The following is a 26,309-nucleotide window of genomic DNA, read 5'->3' as shown; positions in this document are numbered from 1 at the left end:
ACACGACTGATACATTCTCTGACTCTGTGTCTGCTCCAGGCTTTGAAACCGAATCCAGTTAACCCTCGTCACGATCACGTTTCTAAGTCACTCCTGTGGACAGTATGTTGACGTCGCTGCCACATTGGATGTGGCTGCTCAGCCCTGCGAACTGAAACAAGCAAATGGAATGAACTTTACAAAGTTCCCTTCTCATTTACACATCCACACAAATATATTTGAGAGATATAACCAAAAACAATGTCTGTAACGTTGTTACCTCTGATGATTATAAATGTTATCTACTCCTTATAAGTTCAGTATACAGGTCGGCACCAAACCACATGATGTATTTTTACAATATTTTACAATATGCTTACAGCTGCTTATGTATGTAATGCTGTTACTGTGGTAAATAGCAGTTATGTGTCTATAATAACCAGATCCTAACATGTAAAAATATATTATATTTAATAATAATAATAATAATAATATTTTTCAAGTATATATATATATATATATATATATATATATATATATATATATATATATATATATAAACACCACACGCTCACAAAACCCATGCACATCTTTATACGGAAGCACTGAACTACGTCTCCCATCATGCATTCCAAGTGCTTATCAACTTCCGGGGCACGGGGTTAAAAACTGAAGTGTTTTGGTTTTGAAGTGTTCAGGTTTAGCCAGGTTGTTCGTGAAAGTCACTCCGGGTATAGAAGCCGACACTCGCCGGCAGCGCTACAGATGGACGCTTTGCACAGACACCGCTCACTTTACAAAGGAACGACTCCGCCATGGAAAGAAACTTACCGCAAGGTGAGAAAAACAGAAGCGGACGCGTCAGCTAGCTCGCTAAAATGTCGTGACGCCGTTGAACTTGAGTTACCGTCGGTTCGTGTCCGAGTTGAAAAGTGCCCTGCTCTGTGTGTCTCTGTGTGCTTTGCAGCGGTGCGTAGACCGACTGAAAAACAGCCGGTCGAGGCTCCTGGAGAGGTATCGCCAGGCGGGAGAGAGCCAGCAGCCCGGCGGCTCCGGGGCCTCTGCTATCGTCCAGGAGGTGATGGAGGAGGAGTGGACCGCCCTGCAGTCAGAGGACCGCAGGCTGCCCTCGCTGTGGGGGCCGCAGGGCATGGCAGAGGTCGGTCTCTCCCTCTCCTCTCTGTCTGTCTCTTCCTCTATACCCGGGTTTCTCTACCTATTACCAAGTCTGTGTTACTCATACTGTGTGTTCCACGACACCCAGTTGAAGTACTTTCAGACTGCACGTCACCTTTTCAATAAAACCCCTTTTCATAATAAATGGAGGCATGTTTTTCTTTTCTTCTTCTTTTGAACAGATGTTTAGTGTCATGAAGGAGTACGATGAACTGGCAGTGCTTGAGGAAATCCAGCAGGAGCTCATGTCACATGGTAATGCCCTTCTTTTCCCATCCCAGTACCTGAGTATAGGTATCAAAACACATTTCCAGTCAGATAAATAGAATGTCGTACAGTGATGCGATCGCAGCAGATATTTCTGCAGATGCTCTGCAAGACGAGGAGCTCTTAAGCTGTTCTATCCTTTCTTTTTGCCACCCTAGAAATGTCTATCATTGAAGAGTTTGAGAGGAACCAGCAGTTTGAACAGCAGTACATATCATCTGTTGTGGAGGGGATGGACGAAATGCACATCATTTGCCCCATATGTCACATGTGAGTCCAATAAAAACATGTGATACTGCCATAATGAAAGTTTTAATTGCACATATGGAAATCTATAACTCCAGGCTTATGTCACGAGTTGTGCCGGTCAAGCACACTTTAGGATTCCACATTATGTACAATCATCACGCTTCTTGTGTTTCTCGCAGGAACAACTTGATCATCAACAGCCATTTTGTCTCATGCACCTGTGGGCTGTACATTAACACCAAGGTTGGTTTGTTCAACTCCATCTCTGTTTGAAACGAGTGACATGTTATAGCTCATGGTTTAAAATTACAGGATACTTTTAAAGAAAAATCCCATACATATCCATGCGGTGTATGAATAACGTCACAAATGTACAGGACACGTCCCACAGTCAAAAAAAAAAAAAAAAAAACAACCACAAAAAAAAAAAATCTGAAAAAATAACACACCATAATTTTTTGTGAATTTCTTTTTGACTAAAATCATCAACAGGATATATAGAACTAACAGTAGTGATGTTATGCCATCAGTTCATTGTTTTGCTGAGAAGTTGGCACGCTGAAAATGTGTCTACTTGTAAAAAATAATTCATATCGTATCAAAAACAAAAATGTTTTCCTAACTCTGCTAAAAACCTGCTGATAAAGGATAAACAAGAAAAGCACCCAGGGTTTAGATAAATCCGTTGTAACTTTTGCTAAAAAGCTGCAACGCCTTGTCTTCAGAAACAGAACATCAGCCCTGACGTCCTGCAGCGTCTCCTGGAGGCCAGGGTGTCGGAGCACATGGAGGACTGTCTCCACAATCCCGTTTTCTCCGTAGCTCCCAACACAGACAGCTCTGCCAGCCTCATGATAAGCTGCCAGGTATAAAATGGTCAAGTCACTATTCAGCAAAGTTTCAGAACGTTTCATACCAAGACACTTGTGTTCCTGCCGCTTGCTGCTGCAGACATATTCTTTGTCACAACTCGGTTTAATGTTGTTTTCTCTGCTTTCAGGTGTGTGACTACCTGTCCATCGTGCTTTGAAAGCAGACGTGCCCATCATGAGTGACTTGACTTGTGAGATTTGATTTGGAGTTTTTTGTACTCTCTGTATGTTTTGAAATAAAGGCTATTTTTTTATATGTGTAATATTCCTCTCTAATATTTCACACCTGTGGTCTTGTTGAGGCTCTGATAAACGTATGAATGCTTCTTTTTAGTCTAATTGTTTTCATTGAAACTATTAAAACACTTAAAATATTTAAAGCAAATGAAACCGGATGAACATTCTTCTGTTACACAAGAAGATGAAACTTTATTTGACTCCTACAGAATGGTAATTACTGTAGGAACTTGTCACAGTTAGCAACTATTTGTAACTCCCTACACCAAAACACAAAGGGATGTTGCAGTGCCCTTTACAGACTGACAAATTATTCAAACTAAACTTATTTATGTTCTTAAATTCTTTTTTGTTGTTGTTCTTCTGGTGCAGCATTTTTTTCCCTTTAAGTGTGGTCCAACTGCACTATCATGCTCTGGCTTGATGGAGTGAATTTTGCACATTTAACAGGAAGTCAACTTTTGAGATTAATTAAAATAGTCTTACCAGCACAGTTTTGGCTGGACATTAATTTTACAACATTTAAAAACCTAATTATAAAGTATATTAAAGATTCCAGAGATGCAATACTCAAAATGCATCAAAAACAACAAAAAAGAGGTAACCTGTGGTGGGATTTATCTTGTACTTTTCAGACAAATTAAATACATGAAACACTCCTCCAAGCGTCCAATTAAACATGAATCGCTGTCAATTATCATAAGCTGTAACCACTCACATATACATGTCAGCATGCAGAGGGCAATGAATATTATATTAATATTTGAAAGCATTGCACACAGTGTGATTTCTGAGGTATCTGCAGAACTCTGCATGGCCACTAGGAGGCAGCGTTGTTCCGACCATGTGAATGACCTGACCGGAAAACAACCGGGCAGAGCGGAGCGCAGGCAGGCAGAGGAAAGATGGCAGCCGCGGCAGTGGCTGAGTTTCAGAGAGCACAGTCTCTTCTTGGAACAGACCGGAATGCCTCTATCGATATCTTACATTCTATAGGTAAATATGATCAACACAATATGTTCCTGGAAAGAAAATCCTTTTTACGCTCAGACTCTGAAGCTATACACCCCTCTACCTAATGTGTAGCAGTTGAGTTAGCCATCTTTGCTGTTAGCCGTTTAGCAGCTAAGCTAAGTTAGCTAGCCCAGTGCTTGCCGTCTCTTTTTTCTCCTAGCTTGCACAGTGAGTCAGCAGCAGTGGGCTAGCCGGCTAGCGGCAAACCGGCTAGCTTATCAGACATGCTAACGTTAGCTACCCCGGCTCATTCATTTGACAGGCACTTGGGTGACAGCTGGCTAGTTAACGTTAGCATGCAGCCAGCGTTGTTAGCAGCCATGGCTCGTCTTGTCATATGTCAGGCCGACAAGGAAATAAATGTGAAACTGAGCTGACTCTCTTCACCTCAACTACTTTGTCACAACCTCTAATTCATGCGCATGCACCATATGTTGCTCTGTACTGACTATTAACGCGTAGCCATGTCGCTGTCATCATCGTTTATTGTTTAATTAGCCAAGTTCGGTATTTCGTTGCTCACTGTTGCCTGTTTGCCACTTAACCTAACCTTGTTCACGACACAACTGTGCTGCACGCTCGTCTCCAGAGACAGAAGGAAAGAGTGTGCGATCAGCGTGTCACTTTTATTCTTTACATCGCGGTGATGTATGCCACTCTGATCTAATTACATCATAATATTTGTGCGCTGTAGTGAAGCGGGACATCCAGGAGAGTGATGAGGAGGCGGTGCGTGTTAAAGAGCAGAGCATCCTGGAGCTGGGCGGGCTGCTGGCCAAGACAGGACAGGCTGCAGGTAACAGGACATGATGTTCATACTTGTAGCTACCACACACACACACACACACACACACACACACACACACACACACACACACACACACACAAAACTCTCAAAAGTGGTGCTCTTTATTTTGGAGCGCCTCATTCCATTTCAGAAAGACTCATCTCTCTGTTGTTACCTGATGTAATGAGACTATCCAGTTGTGAATTTAGAGCAGCCAGGAAGTTTAACAAACATTTGTCAAATCTAAATTATAAATGTTCACCTCATTTATTGTCCTCACTGAATGTGTTAGCTGCCGTAATGAAGAGGGAAATGATGTCACTCCTCACTAAACATTATGAGGTAGCTGTGATGTCATCGCCCCGTGGGGGACCCATTGACCCAGTATGTGTTTACAACATCAGAATTCTTTTTAAGTCTTGGTGTTTGTAACAGAACCTTGTAAAAGCATATGATGGACAAGGACTTAATGTAGCACTTCACCTAGAATTCTTTGACATCTCTAAGGAGTTTGTTCTTTGGTCTAGCTTAGATATAATCCCTTTCAGCAAACCTGCTCTAAAATATCCAAGAATCTTCTCATGAAGAAAACCAAACAGCCACACTGTGCAGAGGGAGGTAGTAGCAGTTAGGAGCTTGAGTATCCTTCAGATGAAAAGTCTGCCCCGGCCTTACATTTGCGCCAGTGGACCTGCTGTCATTCATCAAAACAGTAGAACAGAAGAAACTATGACCTTTGTCTTGCATTGTCATTGTTATGACTAACGCATTTGCAGAGTTTTCGTTTGAGCTGTTTTATGTTGCTCCATTTATACAGCTTGTTTCTTTTCTTCTCAGAGCTTGGGGGTCTGCTGAAATATGTACGCCCTTTCCTCAACTCCATCTCCAAGGCCAAGGCAGCCCGGCTGGTGCGCTCGCTGCTGGACCTGTTTCTGGACATGGAAGCTGCTACGGGTCAGGAGGTAGAGCTCTGTCTGGAGTGCATAGAGTGGGCCAAGGCTGAGAAGAGGACTTTCCTCAGACAGGCACTAGAGGTGAGACTTGGTGTTGCTGCAGGACTGGTTCACTTTGTTTTGCATCTGGAGCTTTTCTTCTTCTTTTCAGGTGTGTTTGGGTGAGTAAGAACAGGCTAGTCTCAGTCTAGTGGCAGCAGATAAAATATGAAGAGGTTCATTGCTGCTCTTTTTTCCAGCACCCCGAGCAGACAGGCCACCTCCATTAGCGACTTGTCTTAGCTAGCTGTGTCAGTGGTTCATGCTGATGCAAAACTGACAGAGGAGAACAGTGCTGATGCTACCTAGTACTTTCCAACAAGATCAAGAGAAAAGCCTAGTCGAAGTGAAATGCCCAGAGAATCCCAGGGTAGGGGAACTCTACAGGATACTGTAACACACGAGAGTGTGTCTCCGGGATCTAGACTAGATACAGTGAACACACAGCATGATCATGTAGATACCAGAAAGAAATGGGCTGGATTGTCTACTAAGTGCAAGCCCTGTCCAGTATGTTTAATCCCTAGGGGTGTGATGGAACAGAACTTACAGTTTAGTTTATTTTGCATGTAGTAAGTTGCATTTTTGTCATTTACATTTGGGAAAACTTTAAACATTTGATTGGTTTATTGTCCAGAATCCTTAACAGCAAAGGCACTCCAGATACTGTCATATTATCAATAAGGAAAAATTTAACCAAAATAAGTTACTTAAATTTCTGTAATGCTCCATCCCAAGACTGTTACTAGAAAGTTGGTAACAACATGTGTGTTTCGCAAGCAGCAGCACGGACTGACTAGCACACACGTGACAGCACACTGTATCCAAACTCAGAGCAGAGCAAGTTCTGGGTGATACCTTCATAGATTACATGTCTGAAGTGCTCCCACAGACAAACTGGACTTGAGACTGGAGTTGAACAATATTGCACACAGCTTGACAGCTTATTGATTATATGATTGAACCATGTTAATTTAGAGCTCAAATACCTGTTTTACTTGGATTTTGTGGTGATTTTGGGCCACATCAGAAGTTGGGTCACATCCAGTAATCTATTAAGAACATTCTTTGACAAATAAACATTCCTAGTTGCTGTCAGAACCCTGTGTCACCCTGGTAAATCTGATAACTGGTTAAAACAACATGGATGTATGTGTGATCTTGACTTCCTGGGCAGACAGCGGTTGATGTACATTTTTATAATGTCCAGTTGATATTTATGGAAAGACCCTGAAACAAACAAGTTGTAGCCCTGACATGGTTATTGTTCTTTCTCCCCTCAGGCTCGTCTCATCTCGCTGTATTTTGATACAAAGTGCTACCAGGAAGCACTCCAGCTTGGTAAGTGTTGAATCTCCTGGTGTTGTTGTTTTGAATTAAACCTCATGTATAAAACACACATGAAGCTTTGGATGTTTAAGACGCATGTACCTTCCTATTTAGTTCTCTTTGTCATTTCAGGTTAAAAATGTGACAGTTGGGATTTTTTTTGATGGGGGGGACCTTCTTCAACTTAAATGCATTGACTCTAAACTTCCTCCTCACTCCAGAATCCCAGTTGCTGCAGGAGCTGAAGAAGATGGACGACAAGGCCCTGCTGGTGGAGGTTCAGCTGCTGGAGAGTAAGACATACCATGCACTCAGTAACCTGCCCAAGGCCCGCGCCGCCCTCACATCTGCCAGGACAACAGCCAACGCCATCTACTGCCCTCCTAAACTACAAGCAGCTCTAGACATGCAGTCAGGTACGGAGCAGGACAAATCGCTGCTGTGATGTATCTCTCGCTCAGCTGCAAGTAGCTCTCCATGTATTGACTATGTAGGTGAGGGAAAGTGAAGGTGCTACTTTCTGCTGCCATTGATCTGACTTTTCTGTGTGTGTTGGGTTTCCAGGAATCATTCACGCAGCAGAGGAGAAAGACTGGAAGACGGCGTACTCCTACTTCTACGAGGCTTTCGAGGGCTACGACTCCATCGACAGCCCACGAGCCATCACAGCCCTCAAATACATGTTGCTCTGCAAAATCATGCTCAACTTGTAAGTTTCACACTGCTCAGTTACACACTCAGGACCATATGAACATAGACCTGCACAAATCATTTAGCAGCATTTTGTTTGTGCAGCCCCACTGATAGAGACTGTCCTGCTATGTCTGATGCACATTGTGTCTATTACAGGCCGGAGGACGTCCAGGCTCTCATCAGTGGCAAGCTAGCTCTGCGTTATGCTGGCAGACAGGTATCATTCTACATTGCTAACAGTTTGAGTTCTGATTTAAACTGAACTGATAATTGCTAAACCATTGATGATTAGCTATGATTTTAAAGACAAGAGCCACTGTCCATTACGTTCCATAAAGTGCAGGATGCTTCAGTCAGTGTCGGTGAAAGCTGTTCATCTGCTGTCACGCACCCATAACCTTTTTTTTCCCCTATAGACAGACTCACTGAAATGTGTGGCACAAGCCAGCAAGAACCGGTCGCTGGCAGACTTTGAAAAGGTGTGTGTCACTATTTTATGCTCCTTCGTAACATTCTGAACAATCTGCTGTTCTTTGTTTCTGCTTGATCTTTTAGCCTAACTTGTGATCAAAATGTATTCACATTCTCCTCAAGGCACTGACAGAGTACAAAGCTGAGCTAAGGGATGACCCCATCATCAGCACCCATCTGACCAAGCTGTATGACAACCTGCTGGAGCAGAACCTCATCAGGGTCATAGAACCCTTTTCTAGGGTCCAGGTAACCATATTCAACCACAGAGCCCTAGAATTCAAATCAGACACATTCAGTTCAATTAAAAAAAAATGTACTCCTCAGAGGTTCATGGAGACCAAATAAAATCCACAAGCATACTAAGGTAACATATTGTACTTGTAGCGTACTAATCAGCCAGCATGTGCTTGTCCCTCTTTCCTCTAACAGATAGCACACATTTCCTCCCTCATCAAACTCTCCAAGGTAAGATTAAGCTCATCTACCTCAACTTCCCTTCTAGACATCCGCTTTCATTATACATGAGTTACCTATTTTAGTTCATTCCTGAGGTATTAAGAATATCGCTACAACCTGATTGTGTTCACCTTGCAGGGAGACGTGGAGAGGAAATTATCACAGATGATCCTGGACAAGAAGTTTCACGGTGTGTATCTGCAGCACTTTTAGCACATGAAGACATGATCCCTTGTTGTAGAAATCAGTGTTTTGTGGGGTTTCCTGCAGCTGGATCTGTTTTACACTCTAATCTTACACAGTTCCAGTTTCTTTTTTTCTGGGTGGAATGAACCAAACTAAGTAAGTTAGTGTGCCTGTACACGACAGCCCTGCACTAGCTTTTTACAGCTTTTCCTTCTCCGTGTTCCTCCCCTTGTCATCAGGTATTTTGGACCAAGGTGAAGGTGTGCTGATTGTCTTCGATGAGCCGGTGGTGGACAAGACGTACGAGGCAGCCCTCGAGACCATTCAGAACATGAGCAAAGTGGTCGACTCGCTCTACAACAAAGCCAAGAAGCTAACATAAGGTCAGCCCCCATAGAACGATAATGTGGTGTCTATGTGTGACAATACGATAAATGACACAGTATAGCAACCTGAATATAACTTTACAAGTGTATTGTGAGTGTAATGGATTACATACTAAGGTGAACACTCTGTGGTTCACTTGGTTATTCATAAGTTATTTTGGTTTGTACATGCTGATCCAAAGAAACGAATGAGGGTGAATAGTAAAATAAAGCATATGTTGGCCAAGACCTGTGAAGTAATAGTTTCTAATTAAACAATACAGTACATAGAAAGGAGAAGGCTGGTGATTTTGAACTTGTTCCTCTCTGAAGATCCCATGGTTTCTGATCTCTCTCGCTACCAACCCTGAGTGAACTGATCTGAGGAACAATATAGAAAAAACTGCTAGTAAAACAAGCTAAATTTTCAGTTCTGTCTTTCAAAAAATTGACAGTGAAATAAATAAAACACCAACTTCATCCTTTTGAAATTAATTTGAAACATAAACACGTATCTGTGATTGATGTCTCTGTGCTGAATCTCTTTGACCCGTCTTTCTCTGCCCTCATCAGAGAGAGCGAAACCATCGGTCCTCCTGCTCGGAGTGACTCGGGCCAGTCAGACCTCCGTCGATCGATCACTTCAACCCGGGAGCGACGAGGGGAGGAGGACGAGGAGATTACAAACATTTAACAACCCAGCAAGCAAACAAACCAGCTGACCACGTGAAGACGACTCGACAGAATAACAAAGCGACCGGGCGGACCTCTGAGCCCGCTCTCAGCCCTCTGCTCTCCCTCCCTCCTGTCTCTTCCTTCCAATCTGACTGGGGTTGATTTGACACAACGTGCTCCTCCCTATGGACAAATCCAGGCACTGTGCCCCTCTTCTCTTCTCCCATCACTGGTTTCTACTGTATGTCAAATTGGACAACACGCCTCCCTCTCTCCCCCCTTTTCCCCTCTGTTTCTTTCTGCACTGGCCATCAGGGAATCTTGTAATATAACAATAAAAAATACATATACAGTACTTATACATACATGTATTATATTTAAAAAAACAACAAAAAAAACATGCTCGGTCTGTTTTCAGAGTGTAACCGGGGGTAAACGTGGGTTGGTCAGTCAGTCTGTGTCTCCCACTGGATTCTACCTGTTCTGTTTGCCAGCCGGGCCTGAAGCTGAATGTCTGAATCTCTCCTGATTTTCTGCAGTTTTTGAACACTCGCCCCACATTTAATGAGGTCGCCTGAAGAACAGTCCCTCCCTTCTTCCTCACGTCCCCTCACCTGTTCCCCCCCCCCCCCCCCCCCTGCGAGTGGTCTCGCTCACTCACAAAGGCATTCTGGAATTTGTGGACCATACAGGGAATTTACTCTTCTATCCACTTGGGACCATGCTACAAGGAGAGGAGGACATTTATCACCACATTGGGGTCTCTCCTATACCCCCCCCCATGTCCCCTCCGCACTCCTACTTCCTGTTTGTATATAACATTGCCAAGCGCCTCAGTTCATCCAAGGCCTGATGTATTCACACTGTCCCCCTTTTTTATAATGCATAAGAACAGAAAAAAACTTGGCTGCTGAGAGCTGGGTCGGTCACACAAAGTGCTTTTGTTGCTCAACATGTGACTGCAGTGGGAACTCGCTCTGCGTTCTGAGATGTGATGGTTTGTTGTAAAGAAAAAAGGCGGGTTTCGCTGAAGAAAAATCAAACTGTACATTTCTGGGAACTTAATTTTGCAAGGACTCGAGGGTTTATCATATATGACATAGAGAAAGACAAATGCTAATAAAAAATAAAAATAAAAATTAACCCTGCAAGTTGTGTGGTTTGAGGATCCTGGAAATGACGATGTGTAACAGGTTTTCCTCTGCCTCATGAGGCTTCTTCTTGTGTTTCCCTTTGTGTGCCTTTTATAATGGGAGGCTACATATTTCTGGTGACGCTATGTGTTCAAAATGTATTTAATTTCTTGTCCAGTAATTTCCAACCAGGGACATGACTGCAGCTGCCACGAGTGGAGGGATAATGAAGCAGCTCATGTCATTTAAAAAAACTGGCAAAACTAAATCCAAATTGTTTAAATTAAAAAAAATCTGCATATTAAGTCTGTAAAATTAAGCCTGATCAGTCCACATTAAAGGGCAGCTCTGCCAATTTTACAGTGTGTTTACGGTACTTGGGGAGTGCGACTGAATATGTGTAAAAGTAGTATAAAGCCTGCTGTGGCTCCAGAGGTAGTTGCATGTAATCAAATAAGTTCCCTCCAGTGATGTCACTATGTGACTAAGATGCATTGTGGGTTAATGCAGGTGCCGGGTAAAAAAAATATGCCAGCTCTTGTTCCACTGTGTTGATTTCCATGATTTGTTTTTTTTAAACTGTCCATAAAGGCTGCATCCAAATTTTCCAGACTTCTCTCTTTCGCACTCAGCCACTTTGCGGGTGTGTTTGCCAAGAGTTGGCCAGTCTTCAGGGCCTTCTGAACTCCCAGGTCATCCAGTCCACAAGGGCCCTCGAGTGGACCTCATGCAGACTTCACTGATTTAATTAACTGCAGTTCATTGCAATATAGACTTGAACATTGTAGAACTTTTTTATGAAACAATAAAACAACAACTTTATTATAACATTACTTGGAATAATGTAGGATATAAATAATATTCAAACACATCATGATGCGGATCTATGATGAGGTTCAGGCTGCAGCGGTAACCATGTGCATTTTATGTCTGTAATGTTTAGGCCTGTTGGCTGCTCGTATCAGCCTTGCAGTCCCACACTCTTCCAGTTAATGGAAAATATGTCACAGTACATACGACTGAAGTCCACAAGGGCTTTGGATGCTCCCTAAGAGTCCAACAAGGAGTGCAATGCTAGACACCAGGGGACTGCTTTTCTAAACCTTATGTGCACTGCCCCACAAGGGCAGTTTATCAGATTTATCAGGGTTTATCCAGAGTTTTTAATTTTACATATACAGTAATAATCCCCCATACCTGTAAACACACTTTAATGGTGAACACTGGTGGAATTACCCTTTAAGACTGAGAGTGCATAAAAACCAAAGGCCAAAATATCTAAATGTAATGGATGAATGATTGGAATGTGTAACTAAAGGTGGGTGTTTGCATAGTGCAGAGTTAGAAAGTTAGCTACAACTAACGAACTGTTGGATAAAACTAGTGAATATATGGTTGGAAAGTAACGATGGGCAGTTGGATAATGACTGAATGGTCGACATGAAGACGTAAGCAAAACATGAGGGGATACATGGTCTACACTGCTACTAACAGCTCAACAACAGTGGACAGAAATATTGAACATGAGGTTGAAATGTATAACCAAGAGTATTAAATAGAGGGCGCTGCCTCGTTGGTAGAGCAGGCGTCCTATGTACAGAGGCTTTGTCCTCGCTGCAGTGGTCCCTGGTTCGAATCCCGGCCTGGGCGCCATTTGCCGCGTTAATGGAAAGTCATGAGAGGCTGGCAAAAACTAATGTGTAAATGGTTTGAATAGCTAGCTCAAAGTGAAAGCAATAAGCTAGGCTAATGGTTGTAGCTTAATAAGAGGTCCAGAAGAAAGACCAGTTCCTGTCAGCTCAAGCGGGCCAGGCAGCTAAATGAGTGCACCCTCGACCACACATAACATTCACATGGGAACATTAATAAATACAGTAACAAGCTCCTTTATATGATTTATCCTTAAAATAACATAATTTATCAACAACTGAAACAACATATAACTGATGTGACCGGCTGTGCGGATGAGTATGAAGGCGGGGCTTCAGAGGCACAAATGTTTGGGCACCCGCTTCTAAATGCAGTGGAAGACTTTTAACCGGCTGCACCTGAATCTGTGCGTGTTGATTAGAGGTCATCACCAGCTAATTTTCCTCTGTACATACATTAACAAAACAAAAATAAATAAAAAGTGTGTTTCCAATGCACCTGCTGGTTTAATAGGCCACCTGAGGTCTCACTTTTGCAGCCATGATCTGGTGTCAATAGTGACACCAGGTGGTGAGATGGTGTAACTCAGCTGGATTAAATCATCTTCTGGCACAGTGGAAATGTTTAAGTCTCCTGTCTGTGTATTACCGTATTTGTATTGTAGTTATCAGTACTTGTCACCATGTGTAGTTAACTTCCAAATGCAAAATGGAAACCTCAGAAGATACTGTTTTATGTGTATCTCTGTGTGTAGTAAATCACTCTTAGCTCGTTTTAATCTTGAGTGAGTCTCTGTAAGGTGAGGGGCCACCATCATACACCTACAGTAGCCGTTAGGCATGTAGTGTATTGCGGGTGTGTGTTTCTGTGTGAGCAGCCTGGGGCCCAGGTGTAAAGCCCGTTGTGAAAGAAGTCTTGATGAAGTGTAAACAGCTCGCCCCCCCCCCCCTCCATCCTCCATCTGCATTTGAATGGGCACCGCCGTAAAGCTCATGCGTAAACACTCCTTATCACAACACCATTACGCGCGGGTTTGGTCGCAAAATCTTCCTCTGCTCTGCTGAGGATCTCGGGCGCTGTTAAGTCTCCGGGACATGTCGAGGTAAATGTTAGTTAGAGGACTTTACGGGGCTTGCCAACTGTTTATGCGCTCTGCTGCGGGCCCGAGGAGAGGCTTACTGGAGGTTTCTGTGGGGAGAAGAAGGGAGCCAGACAGGCGACAGTCAGCGCTGTCTTGGCCGCGGGGCAGAGGCAGGGAGCGAGCGGGCGAGCCAATGAGAAGGAGACATCCACTCCCCTCTTGTCCTGCCCGGCTTGGCTCAGCTCGGCGCGCCCTGTAATTACGAGCTCTAGTTGGGTTGGGCGCCGCCACGGTGGACAGCCCGGCTGCTGCTGCGTCAAGGGAGTTTGGGAACGCCAGCTCCAGACTGCGAGGACTTCTTCCCAACGCTGCTGCGACACGGTGTCAAGCCTGAGAATGAACGGACAGTCGTCACCCATCTTCGAGGAGAAGAAGCCTTCCCTCCCCGTGGCCGGGAGCTCCATCTCGGCCACCAAGGACTCCCCGACCCTGCCGGAGTCCTCATCCACGGACATGGGCTTCTACAGCGGCCAGGGCGCGCTGCACGGCTCGCAGGATTTCTACCCGGCGCAGCAGCCGTACTCAGCTCAACACATGAACCCGTACGCGTACCACCACTACAACCTGAACGGGATGGGTCCGGGCGGCGCCTACCCCGTCGGGAAAGCAGAGTACCCATACCCCCATGCGGCTTACAGAGAGCACGGTGCGTTCAGCAGGGAGGTCCAGTCAACGCTGCAGGACAGCGGTGAGTTCAAACCCTCCACATACGCCTTACACGGCAGACCTGAGCGGTCACTGCTTACATGCTGAGGCTCAAACGTACTGCACGAACCTCTCACAGACACCATCACCTCCACCTTTGTCCGGGGGGGGGGGGAAGAAAAAGAAAAAGCCACACTGACCACCTGAGGCTTTTGGATGGCAACCGCTCATGTCTCGCCAGATAAACCCGATAATTGCGCAAGAGTTTTACGCGCGGTGATCATCAAGTTATATTTTATTCATGGCTTTTCCACCGCCTCCTAAACTCGTTTATATCGCCCTTTATAATATCCTCGGAGCGTTTGGGAGACGCTCTCCCGGTCTCGAACCTGCAAATCTCAGTCGTAAGGAGCTGATTTTGCGAGGAGTCAGAATTACACAGCGCACTTTAGTGGAGGCAGACTCTCTCTGCTGTTCACCTCACACACACACAAACTGTTGTGTGTGCGTGTGTGTGTTTTCAAGATGAAAAAAAAAAAAAGATTTACTGTGTCTGTCAGAGACACAAAATATGATTAGCTTTTCAGCTGTCAGAGTAATATTCATACAAAATGTTCAAACAGAGCAGCAGGTGTAGTGTTTTCTGACATGTACATATAGTTTCAAAGGTAGATAAGGCAGTAATCAAGGTTAATGACTTGTTACCTTTCAACCTGTGAAGCTTTAAGAGAAAGAGGAGCTTCTGGTGCCCACAGATATTACATATGGAGTGTTGATGGGGGGGCAAGAGATCATTTCAGCCTGTAGAGTACCAAGTTTGGAGAAAAACTCCTTTGAGGAAAACTCATCCAGTCCTTTTGTGTTTCATCTTTTTTCCCCCTCATTGCTATTCACTGTTATGTCATGTCCCTGAAATACGTTCAGATTTTCTCTCCGACAGGGAAATGGCGATCACCCTCCGAGCTTCTGGATGGAAGCCACGGCGTCATTCTAACTGTGTCAGGAATGAAGAACTCATTTATTAACATGCGACCGGTTCACGTGTACCACATCCGTCACCTGACGAGTCACTGCAAACATAAACACACTCATTGCACAGTATTGTGTACAACAAAGTCAGAATATTGGATGGTAACTTCCTGCAGGCGACATTGCAAGAATAGAGTCGTGCCTCAGTGTAACTCAAAAAACTCAGCTCCCAGATCCTACAGCGACATGACAGAAACCTAAAAGAGAACATCTGGAGCAACAAAACACCATTTTGTCTCTTTAACTTCAATTTTGAGTTTCCCTGCAGCCAGACTGTGTTTAAACACTGTTCTCCTCTGGCTCATTTTCGGGTTTGGTTGGCGTCTCTGTGCGACTACAGAGGGAAAACAAACTCGACAGACTGGTGTTCTGTTTTTTTGACATTCCAGTTGGGAGTTGACTCCTGGAAATGGCCCCAGGGGACTTTGGCCCACAGCCACGCACATCAGGTGTCACGACATGTCAGTCAGCCTTGGCCTTTGAGTCATCCAGCGCAGGACGGCTCCTTATCATGCAAGGCCCGCCGCCACGCCCGCACTAATAAATACATGAATACACAAATAGAGGGGGAAATAAATTAATAGATAAATACAAAAGCCCAATTGATGATGATAAAACACATGATACATAGATGTAGAGATATCCAAATGAACTAAAGGGACAAACGGCTCCAGAGAAGCTGTACGAACTCTGAGGTCTTGAAAAGTCCCACTCTCCTCAGGAAATCTTGACCCAACACATAGAAGTAGTCATTTTATTTATTTAAACAAGTGCTAAAATAATCCTACAGTCTGGAATCCTGACACGAAGGATTAAAAATACTTCTTCAACGCCTACCCCCAAAATGAAATCTTGAGGTATGGATTCCTTTATTCCGAAAAAAATAATACATATATTGAGTCCAAAAACACAGAGATCAGCCTTTAAACCACACACTGTTTAACTGTGTAGTATATACTCCCTGCTAGGCTGCTACAATCCAGAGAACAAAACACTACATCAGTGTCTTTCACAGTGATATAAACTACTGCAGTAAGAGACCATGAGGCCTCTTTTGAAATAAATATATGTTCATTAGTAAGAAAATATAGATAATGGCAAACAACGTGCATTTATTTTAATATTTTAATGAGCTTTGATTATATTTTTTGAAATCTCTTTAGTTACATTTGTTCAATGATTATAATTAGAAACATATACTAAGTATATTACACACAGTTTGTAACTGGATTACACTCCCTACACAATTTGCATTTGAACCACATGGTTAGATAATAGTATTATATTGCATGTGTTCAACAAATGTGTTCAACAAATGTGTCTCACTAAGGTTGATTGTGTATCTAAAAGAGGGGAAAACAACAGCACAAACGGGGACTGATGTATACAACTGAGCCTCAAGGCTACATGAAAAGCACCTATAAATCTCTGTCTCCCTCCCCGGCTGTGGGAGACACTCAGACCAAAATTATAAGTTAAGAGTCCTGGCGGAATTTCTTTGAAATTTCGGGGTTGTAGCGGCGGTGGCTATTTTTGTGCTACAACTTCTCCGCACAGACTGCCCTGTGGAGACCTGCAGCAAGTTAACTTCGCACAAGGAGAAGACTTGTGTGAAACTGACTTACAAGGGTTACATTTTATAAAACTCAGACTCAGAGTCTCTTTTTTACACTTTACACCTACAGTGAAAGAGGAACCAGACATGGAGGTTCGGATGGTCAACGGGAAGCCCAAGAAGGTGCGCAAGCCTCGGACCATCTACTCCAGCTACCAGCTGGCAGTCCTGCAGAGGAGATTCCAGTCGGCACAGTACCTGGCCCTGCCGGAGCGAGCCGAGCTGGCCGCACAGCTGGGCCTCACGCAGACACAGGTGAGGCCGCGGACCCAGAGCAGATCCACACCAAGATAGAAATATAATACAGTGCGGTAGAGACAAGACAAAGTTATGTTTTTCTGAAAGAAATTTAAGTGAGCTGTCTTGAAAATCACAGGCGCAAACACTGTTTTTAGCTCTTAACGTTTACTTCATGCATGTCGAGCTGAGTGGGAGTTTAGAGCCGTTGAAGCTGAAGTAGTAAAAGGGCAGCTAAAAGCATGTGATGTTTTAAGTTCAAGTTCATCCCCTGGTGGTTGTTGAGTTTGCTTGTTTGGCAGGACTGAACACACTGGACATGTCAGTTAAATTTAAACCAGACGAATGTGATCACATTTTGAAATTTGAAGCTGAAGCAGAAAAAAAACTTTTTGAAAACGAGGATTTACAGCCAATTGACATTTTAAGATGTTGAGATCGGGGCTTCATGGGAGAGAGAGTTAAAAAGAGGACATGAGTTGAAATGTCAGTTGACGTCTAAGGAGATGAGAGCAGAAGTTTCAGCAGGCTTCAGTGTGAATGCAGTGGAAATGTAAGAATCTCTGAGAAGGAACCTGAACTGGGATTACAAGACAGGTATGAAGTGGTTGAGGAGGAAGTGAAAAGCTCTGAGGCTATTCAAATTAATTCATCTGTTTTTGGGAACATACTTACATATACAATAGCACCCGACACCGTGCTATGCTACTAGGATAACTTGTAATAAAATAAGAATACCATGAAACAGAATACAGTCTATACAACACAATAGAAATACGGAACGGTAGTGATCCCAGGCAGCCCTGCGAGTTGTTATTGTCGCGTCAGTCTGTTTCAAGCAGTCATACCCGTCCTGCCGTAATGATTTACGGCGACATGAATTCTCTTCGCTCGAGTGATAACAGACAACACTTGTGGCACGGGCTGTTTTATCACAGCTGCTGTAAATCATTGCACAATGCGACGCAGGGTTTACAGGCAAAGGCTTTAAGAAAACAAAGGCATGTGCAAGATCCACTGCATCTGGGACCGTTTGATTAGCATGCCCTCATGGATGAATGCTGTTAATACAAGTGACAGCATTACAGTAGCTCTCATAGTGTCATGATGATACATTGAAAGGAGTCATAAATAATCTGTGACATAAGCCCTGCTGGGCAATAATAGTTTATAGATAACGTCATGTGCTGGGGAAGGACTACTTACAACATATGTAAAAATATTTAATATAACATTTTTCTCTATTTATTTAATATATATTTGTTTTATTTTAACAGCAACTGTTTAGCAGTTGCATTATAAGGAATAGCACAGACCAGGGAATTGTTTGATGAATGAAATTCCAATTTGAACTCTCTTTTAGCTCTGTTTTTGGTCTCTACCATTTTTCCGAGAAACATATATTTAGCTGCTAAAGACTCCGCTACGTTCACCAGCTAGTTGCGACTAGGCCTGTGTGCTGTTGTGCTGGGGGCGTAGTGCACCGTGTTCTTGCAGCTGCCTGCTGTAATGAGCTAAAACATTAGAAAAATAAGCGCAAGCGACTTTAAAGTTGCTCAAATTATTTGTCACAAAGTTTCATAATTATAATTATTCAATTTTACTTAAAAGTAGAATTGAATAATTATGCAACTTTTCAAATGCACAGAGAAATAAGCAGCTCCCCATAGCCCTACAGAGTGTTTTAGTTTCTTTAGGCTGATTGTTTTGGTCTTATGGCCCACAACTCAACTGTTTTTGTTCACTCTGACCTGCAGCCTCAGCAGACAACTGTTTTCAAACAGGCTAAATATTTTGCTAAAACAAGAATGAACACTGGCGTTTAAAAATGTTTTTTTTTTTTTTTTAAATTCACGTCTTTGATTTCGCTAAGTGGCCTCAACATCTGCTGCTCTTCCCTTCAGGTCAAAATCTGGTTCCAGAACCGTCGCTCCAAGTTCAAGAAGCTCTACAAGAACGGAGAGTTTCCGCTCGGTGATATTCCTCTCGAGCACAGTCCAGACGCCAGCGATTCCATGGCCTGCAACTCTCCTCCGTCCCCAGCCGTGTGGGAAAACAACAACAGTAACAACAACAACAACAACACCACCAACAACAGCAGCGGCAACAACACAAACGGCAGCAGCAGCATCAAGACTGCTGCGGTGATGGATCCTGCCAGCAGGGGGCAGGGTCCCTATCAGCCCCCGGTTGACTCCTCGCCGGCTTGCATGGGAGATTACACACACCAGAACTGGTACCAGCAGCAGGGTGCACATTTAGGCCTGCAGCAGTCGGGCCACGCGCCATCAACAGCCCCGTCTGCCACACAGAGCATGGGAGCCGTCTACTGACGCTGACGCGAGCTCTGTGCACAGCAGTTTGACTGGACCCCTGCGCTCAGACTAGCCAGGGGGATCGCTAGGATGAGTTGGAGCGCTGTTGTGACCAGAAACACCTGACACTGATCATCAGACACGAGTCAGGACCCGACACGCATAACGCAAAGGAGGCTTTTTGTTCCGCAGTAAATGTGGACAGAAAAGTGCTGGCCTCATCCTTCCTTTAGCCTTCATCCACGTTAACACAGAGGTCATGATGGAGATAAGGGTGACTGATGTGGCTTGCTTTCGGTGCTGCGACCCGGACACTGACAAATTTTTATTTGAGATCACTGATTTCGCAGATAATATTTTGTGTATTTAATATTTTGAATATGACCATATTTATACCGCAAACTGAACCGATTCAGTCTTTCCCTTAAGACGCTCCCCAGGAAAGGGCCTCTGAAAACAGATTTCACACTCGACAGAACTGAATACTACTGAGATTCCTCCAGACTTTGCAGTAAATCAAAGCCCGCCACACCAGCATGGGGAACTGTTGGGGACTGTTTGTTGTGCTCAGACACCATGTTAAAGGTGGACAACACTGAAAGGCTGATAACCTTTTCAAATAAAACATCTGTATCAGCTGGCAAAGAAGCTAAACTGCAGAGGGACACTGAAATGGCCCCTGAGAGGGTGTTTTGTTAAATTTCCAAACTGAATATATTGTCTTTTCCCACTCGCAGTGGGTTGTAAAAATGTCATCATGGACAGTGTCGCGGAAGATTCAGTGGAGGATTTCCATGTACATTTTACCTGCCACTCACAAAGTGCTTTCTGAACAATGTTTGCATCCATATGTTTTCTGTTTGTCGAAAGGCTTTTTTATTTCTGTCCCTTTTTAAAATGTCTTGTCTCCCGCCGACCCAGCACTAACGCCCTCTTATCAGTGTGAACATTAAAAAAAACATCTTGAAGTCAGATTTTTCAAAGAGGACCACATGGGCACCTGCTAAAAAAAACCAAAACGTTGGATCCCATAACACGAACCTGTAACCGACGTGAACTTGAGGACTTGTGTGTCGTGTGTCACGGTCGCTCTGACTGTATGTCAAAAAACAACGACATAATGTTGGCAATGTCTGTCGCAGTTTGGCTGAGCCAGTTTGAACATATCCCACACCCAGACGGCTGAATAGGTTGACGGCCACTGACCGCCAAACAGCGCTCCCAAAACAGCATCAGCGTTGCAGCAGACCAGTGACAGGCCTACCGGACCTTCGTCGTCAGGGTTTAGGCAACAAAACTACTTGGTTATGTTGAGGAAAACATTGTGGGTCGACTTGTAGTAACGATTAACGCAATGTTACTTCACTACCTTAGGAGGTTAAAGTAACTCGTCACCCTTTATACTCCTTCGCCTGACTTCCTCCTTTGCGCCCAGAATAATTATTAAAGTCGTCGAAGGTCACCGTCAAACCAGAAAAGTAAATGTGGGTTGCAGTAAGCTGCTTTCACAGTCAACCTTTATGGTCTTGCCGGTTTTGGCATGGAGGGCAACAATCCAGTGACTGAAAGAAAGCAAAACAACTGGCTTGATGCATAAAATCGTTGGGTAAGAGTAACAGCTGAGAAATGAGCCTGACTTTTAGGTTAAGTTAAGGCAGCGGAAATTTCTCTTGGATAAACTGCACCAAACATCCACATGAAGCTGCTTTCTGAAGACACCCGTTGTAGTTTTTCGGCGATAGGATGATTCATCCAAGATAATGATGTCACTATGACTTCATAATGGTCATGTTCTCAGACACAACTATTGATAGCGATATTAAAAAAAATATTTGCCGGTGCTAAAACCTTTGAAAAAGGACTTGTACATATTCTATTAACACACGTGCTGTACTCAGGTCTTTTATTTATAGTTTCAACTGTAGATTGAAAGTGGCACAACAGTCTGTGTTCCTTAGGAGCAATTTTACGAAAAATGAGTAGAAAATAAAATCTTTATATTTGAATTATCCTGTAGTTTATTATCCTCTCTGTGTGTAGTTTATGTGTGAATGCAGTACGCAGACACACACACACACACACACACAAAAGGCGTTGAAAGTGTGCTGACGGTGCTTTTCTGGTGTGCCTTTCAGAGTGAGTCAGACAACAGATACAGGTTGCACCCATCTATATATTATACACACGCACACGCACACACACACACACACACACACACACACACACACACACACACACACACACACACACACACACAATGCGTGTAAAGAAGGTTGTGGGAGGTGACAGTGCAGCAGACACTCTGGAGTCTCTGGATACTAATAACACACCGCTGACACAGAGAGCGAAGGGTGTACACTGCTTTCATGTGGCACACTGTTGGAAAGGGGAGGAGAGATGTGTGCATGTGTTTGTGTGTGCGCGTGTGTGTGTGTGTGTGTGTGTGTGTGTGTGTGTGTGTGTGTGTGTTTGCGTATGAGACAAACAAAATGCTCTCCACTCTCAACCAACCAAACCCACAGGTTAGCCAACATGAGGAGGGTGTGACGAGGCAGAAAAACATAGAGGGATACTATGAAACAGTGTCACAGACACAAATACTGGGATCTTGGAAAATAAATCAGAATACTATTCACTTTCTTACCAAGAGTAGCCAAGAACAGCAGTGAGACTCTACATTTGAGTACTGCAAAGATAAAGCTATGGCAAGCGGATGGTTAGCTTACATGAGCAAGAAGACAAGCAGGGGAGGGAAATATCGAGCTAAGATAAACCAAACTGACCTTCTAGCACCTCTGGAGCCACCACTGTGGTTGACAGCTAGGCATGGCAACACCACTTGGACAAACTGGAAATCATGTTAAGTAAGCATATGATTCGGATTCTATTTGCAGATGATTATTTCGGATTGGTTGCCCAGTTGCCTGTCATACAACAGCATATGTTTCAAGTTTATTCGAGTTTAAAAGATATGCTACTATACGACAGGCCGTCGTCCAAAATAGTCATTACGAACATAATTCTAATCTTAAACCAACTCAGCACATTTCCGGTTTTGCTTAAGTTTTGTGTGTGTCTGTCCAAGACAAGCATTCACAAGTATTCACAATACCGGGCAACTCGTAAAACCAGTGCCACGCCATGACTCAGATGGCTAATTAATTCAAAACCCCAATAAAGTCCCGTTGGACCAAAGCCCATTCGTCAGCACGTTGTCCAGAAAACAAAAGACCCATTGCTTCTAAAAATACACACTGGCAGCATCAATTTATGTACTTAAGTGACAAAACTATCTTTAACCCAGATCATGCTGTTTTACCAAACCTAACCAAGTAGTTGCTTGATTTTCTTAAACCTAATCAAGCATAAAAACCTGTCACTAGTGGTGCTGTTTCTGGATGAACAACACTGTGATATGTGTATATACATGTCAACACTTACGTTAGGAGGTTAAAGAATCAAAATGAGAACAGGAGCAGAAAATGATCTCTTATGTTAGTTTCTTCCAGTACATATGCAGCAGCATTCTGAATTAGTCGGAGAGTCTTACAGACTTATTGGGACAGCCTGTTACAATGGATTTACAATTATCCAGCCTGGAAGTAACAACATGGACTCTTTTTTCTGCATCGTTCTGAGAAATGTTTCTTCCATTTTCTCCCCCCCGCCCATTAAACGTTTTTTTTTTTTCCCCCCTCAACATGCCAAGTTTCTCCTCACCAGAATAGAGGGTCTAAGGACAGAGGTTGTTGTTCACTGTACAGATTGTAGCTTTGTACAGAGATTCATGTTCCTCAGAGGATGAATCCCTCTGCCTTTGGCAATACCTTGACTTATCCTCTAGGACCAGCATCAGGTGGCTTTTTTTGGAAAATCTGAGCAATATGTTAAATCACAATAACACAAACAACACAATTGTTGAATGGATGGATATGAAATTTAGTACAAAGATTCAATGGCTTATCCCTATCAGCCTTATCCACTTTGTGTGTTTTGCAGCCTGGATATAATATTTGCAGTTTTTTTTTTTCTGCAGACCATTGTTATGTTTGACATTTGCACTAGATTTGATGGCATTTCATGCTCACATTCGATTGCATATTGGCCAGTTTTCACTTTAGGTGGTGGAGGGGACGGAGGTGGCATTATTACAAGCCAACAAGGCAGTTTGAGTCTGTGGGGACATTTCAAGACGTTGGAGTTGACTATTTTTATTTATTTATTTTTTTTATCTCCAGACATTTTTGTGCTGACCAAACCAGATATTTCAGACAAACAATAGTGTTTTCCTCACCCCAACCAAGTGATGTTTTGTTTTTTTTGTGCAGAAACTTAACCAGAGCATACCCACAACGTTATCATGAGAGCAATAAAAAACTGGACCTAAACAAATGTAAAGTTTCAACATAAAGAAACGTGCATTTTGAATGTATCCCTGGTTTTTCAGAAACGGACTTAGCCAACATTTATTTATTATGCTAATATTTGCCAAAATTGACACACTAGCATGCAAAAGCAAGATGGTGAACAAGGTGGGCCCTTTCTCAATAAACAGGACTGTAGAATGATAAACCATCAGGTTTAATAGTGTAGTGATGAAAAATGTGACTTACAGTAGGGAAGACACATTATCATGTCATGTTCACCTGAATGCACAAGTGTGCAGGGTGTGGACCCTAAACCACAGATCCACAAGGACACCTTCCATGTTTGTTTAGGCTCTTGCCTTCCTGTGCTGAGCCCTCAGCTTCCAGGTGTCAGAGAGGAATGTATCTGAACATCACGGGCAGACAGACAGAGCGAGCCAACCGTGACTTGTAGCAACCTGTGACCGGCACTCCAGAGGAAAAAAACGTTTTTTTCACCAAAGTCATTGCGGGTGTCTGGATAACTCAAACACAAACAGCACCATGGAGCTAACAGCAATGTACTTCCAAAGAAAAACGCGGCAGGTGAATTTGTGCATCTGGCTCTTTCATGGTCATAAATTAAAGGTGCTATTTGTATCTCACTCCCACCTCATCAAATAATGACGCTCCGGGTTTTTCCAACTTGTCAAAAAAACTCTCTGGGACGTCAACCGACCCGTCCTACAATCCCAAATAGCACCTTTAAGTGAATCTCATGACCTCCCAAAGTGTTTCATCATTGTTTGCCTCGATACATGGAATGTATGAATGCCTGGTCATTTATTTATCCAGGAAAAATTATACAAAGTGTTTGGAAGGTGAACTGAGACGACAGCTCGGCTCTTTGGCACTCTGAGGCAGGCTGACGAGGGTGAGGTGAGGTGATGACATTAGCTGCTGCGAGCTGAGAGGAGAGAAAAACTCGGCAGCGGAAGGAAAGTTTATAACAATGTCATGAAAGATTTGGAGCTGACGTTACTTTCCTTTCCCTGCCTACAGCCATGATCCGCGCGCTGTGCTTAGACTGATGTCTGGTTTTAATAGCTGATGCTCACACCAACGCCTGTACTTCTTTTTTTTTTTTTTTTCCGGAAGAATTCCACCAAGGGATATAGTTTAGCTGCCAATATGAAACATCAGTTCTCGGGAAAAAAAAAAAATCAGAAGCAGCCTTTAGACTTTTCTGCACTCAAAAACTGCAAAAACCCACCGCACCCATTCGGTGACAGCAGCGTTGCAAGATGGGAAATTGATGTACCAGAGGCTTAAAATTATCTGTTTTTTGGGGAAATTGTCACATGCATTACTGTGTGAACGAATAAGTATAATGTGTAATTTTACTGAACATATATTTAAGATAGAAAAAGTACGCATCATACCGTAGTGAGAAGATAAGTTCGCCCTCCAGATAGCATTGGATGACTGGTTGAAAAGAGGTCACATGAGATGTAGAATAAGTATTTTGCTCTCATGACCACGACAGAATATGAATAACTGAAGCATGAATGTTAAATGAATTAATGTAGGTTAATGGTCAGTGGTCAGTTTTGACATTATCGATGGTCATTCTTTGTAGATGAGGCAAACATTTTGTGATCCCACACTTGGCAACACAGCGATGTTGCACTCTGATTAAACTTGTCAAACAATAATCTTTGCAACTTTCGAACACAGCTGAACTGGCCGTCTTGGCTGTAGTTTAATATTTACCACATGAGAGTGATATTATTCTCATCCTAATCTTGGCAAGAAAGTGAATCTATTGCATTATTAAACTCTTTTTTTTATTAGCATGTGTCTTCTTCACTTCTTTGTTTGGGAGATTTCTCTGTTGCTGAGAGCAAGAGACTGAAGCTCTCATTCACCGGTGCACTGTCTGTATCTGCAAACTGCTATTCTAAACATAAGTGCATGTGTAGTTAAGGAGGTTTTGTTTCTAACGTTGCGGAACAGTCACAGTTTGATTAGACCTAGGCACCAAAAACGACTTTGTTAGGTTTAGGAAAAGCTAGTATGCTAATTACGTACCAGACTGGGATTTGTTTGCGGTTTGAATCCAAGTAGTTCACTTTTCTGACATTCTGAAATATCCTGCACCAACCACATTGTGATCGTCTGCATACTAATTGGGTAGAGAGAACACTTTAGCACCTTAGTGGGAACATGGCCACAAGGATTGATATTGTTGGGCAGCACCGGCTGTCGAACTGCATGTGTAGAGACCCAGTCAAAGACACAGCGCTCCGTGATATTACTAGTTCTTACAAAGTCCACAGGGTATCTCATCTGGTGCTGGGTAGACTTGCATCACTGTTCATTATTGCAGCTCTAAGAATAAAAAAAACATTGCATTACACTTAGCAGAATGGAGTGTAATTCTTTGT

The 26,309-nt window shown here is 43.3% G+C and overlaps 3 protein-coding genes across 3 annotated transcripts; all 3 read left to right on the top strand.

Annotated features, from left to right (window-relative positions):
- Positions 1-627: 627 nt before the first annotated feature.
- On the top strand, positions 628-2,806 carry rpain (RPA interacting protein). Its single transcript, XM_037089020.1, has 7 exons — positions 628-816; positions 947-1,138; positions 1,338-1,410; positions 1,581-1,692; positions 1,851-1,914; positions 2,397-2,537; positions 2,672-2,806. Exons 1-7 carry the CDS (start codon positions 745-747, stop codon positions 2,699-2,701), a joined length of 684 nt encoding a protein of 227 aa, XP_036944915.1. The 5' UTR covers positions 628-744; the 3' UTR covers positions 2,702-2,806.
- An 811-nt stretch (positions 2,807-3,617) lies between these two features.
- On the top strand, positions 3,618-10,902 carry LOC119014483 (26S proteasome non-ATPase regulatory subunit 11A). The gene is made up of 13 exons (XM_037089709.1): positions 3,618-3,776; positions 4,489-4,590; positions 5,419-5,615; positions 6,857-6,914; positions 7,124-7,318; positions 7,467-7,611; positions 7,752-7,812; positions 8,012-8,074; positions 8,190-8,315; positions 8,499-8,534; positions 8,664-8,715; positions 8,951-9,094; positions 9,650-10,902. Exons 1-12 carry the CDS (start codon positions 3,686-3,688, stop codon positions 9,091-9,093), a joined length of 1,269 nt encoding a protein of 422 aa, XP_036945604.1. The 5' UTR covers positions 3,618-3,685; the 3' UTR covers position 9,094; positions 9,650-10,902.
- A 2,657-nt stretch (positions 10,903-13,559) lies between these two features.
- Positions 13,560-21,533, top strand: LOC119013293 (homeobox protein Dlx3b-like). Its single transcript, XM_037087677.1, has 3 exons — positions 13,560-14,363; positions 17,035-17,219; positions 19,106-21,533. The coding sequence occupies exons 1-3, from the start codon at positions 14,012-14,014 to the stop codon at positions 19,532-19,534; spliced, it is 966 nt and encodes a 321-aa protein (XP_036943572.1). The 5' UTR covers positions 13,560-14,011; the 3' UTR covers positions 19,535-21,533.
- Positions 21,534-26,309: the final 4,776 nt, after the last annotated feature.

Source organism: Acanthopagrus latus, chromosome 23 (assembly GCF_904848185.1).
Source record: "Acanthopagrus latus isolate v.2019 chromosome 23, fAcaLat1.1, whole genome shotgun sequence".
Lineage (NCBI taxonomy): Eukaryota > Metazoa > Chordata > Actinopteri > Spariformes > Sparidae > Acanthopagrus > Acanthopagrus latus.
Note: the sequence above shows the minus strand (reverse complement) of the source record. Positions and strands in the feature narration are given on the sequence as shown.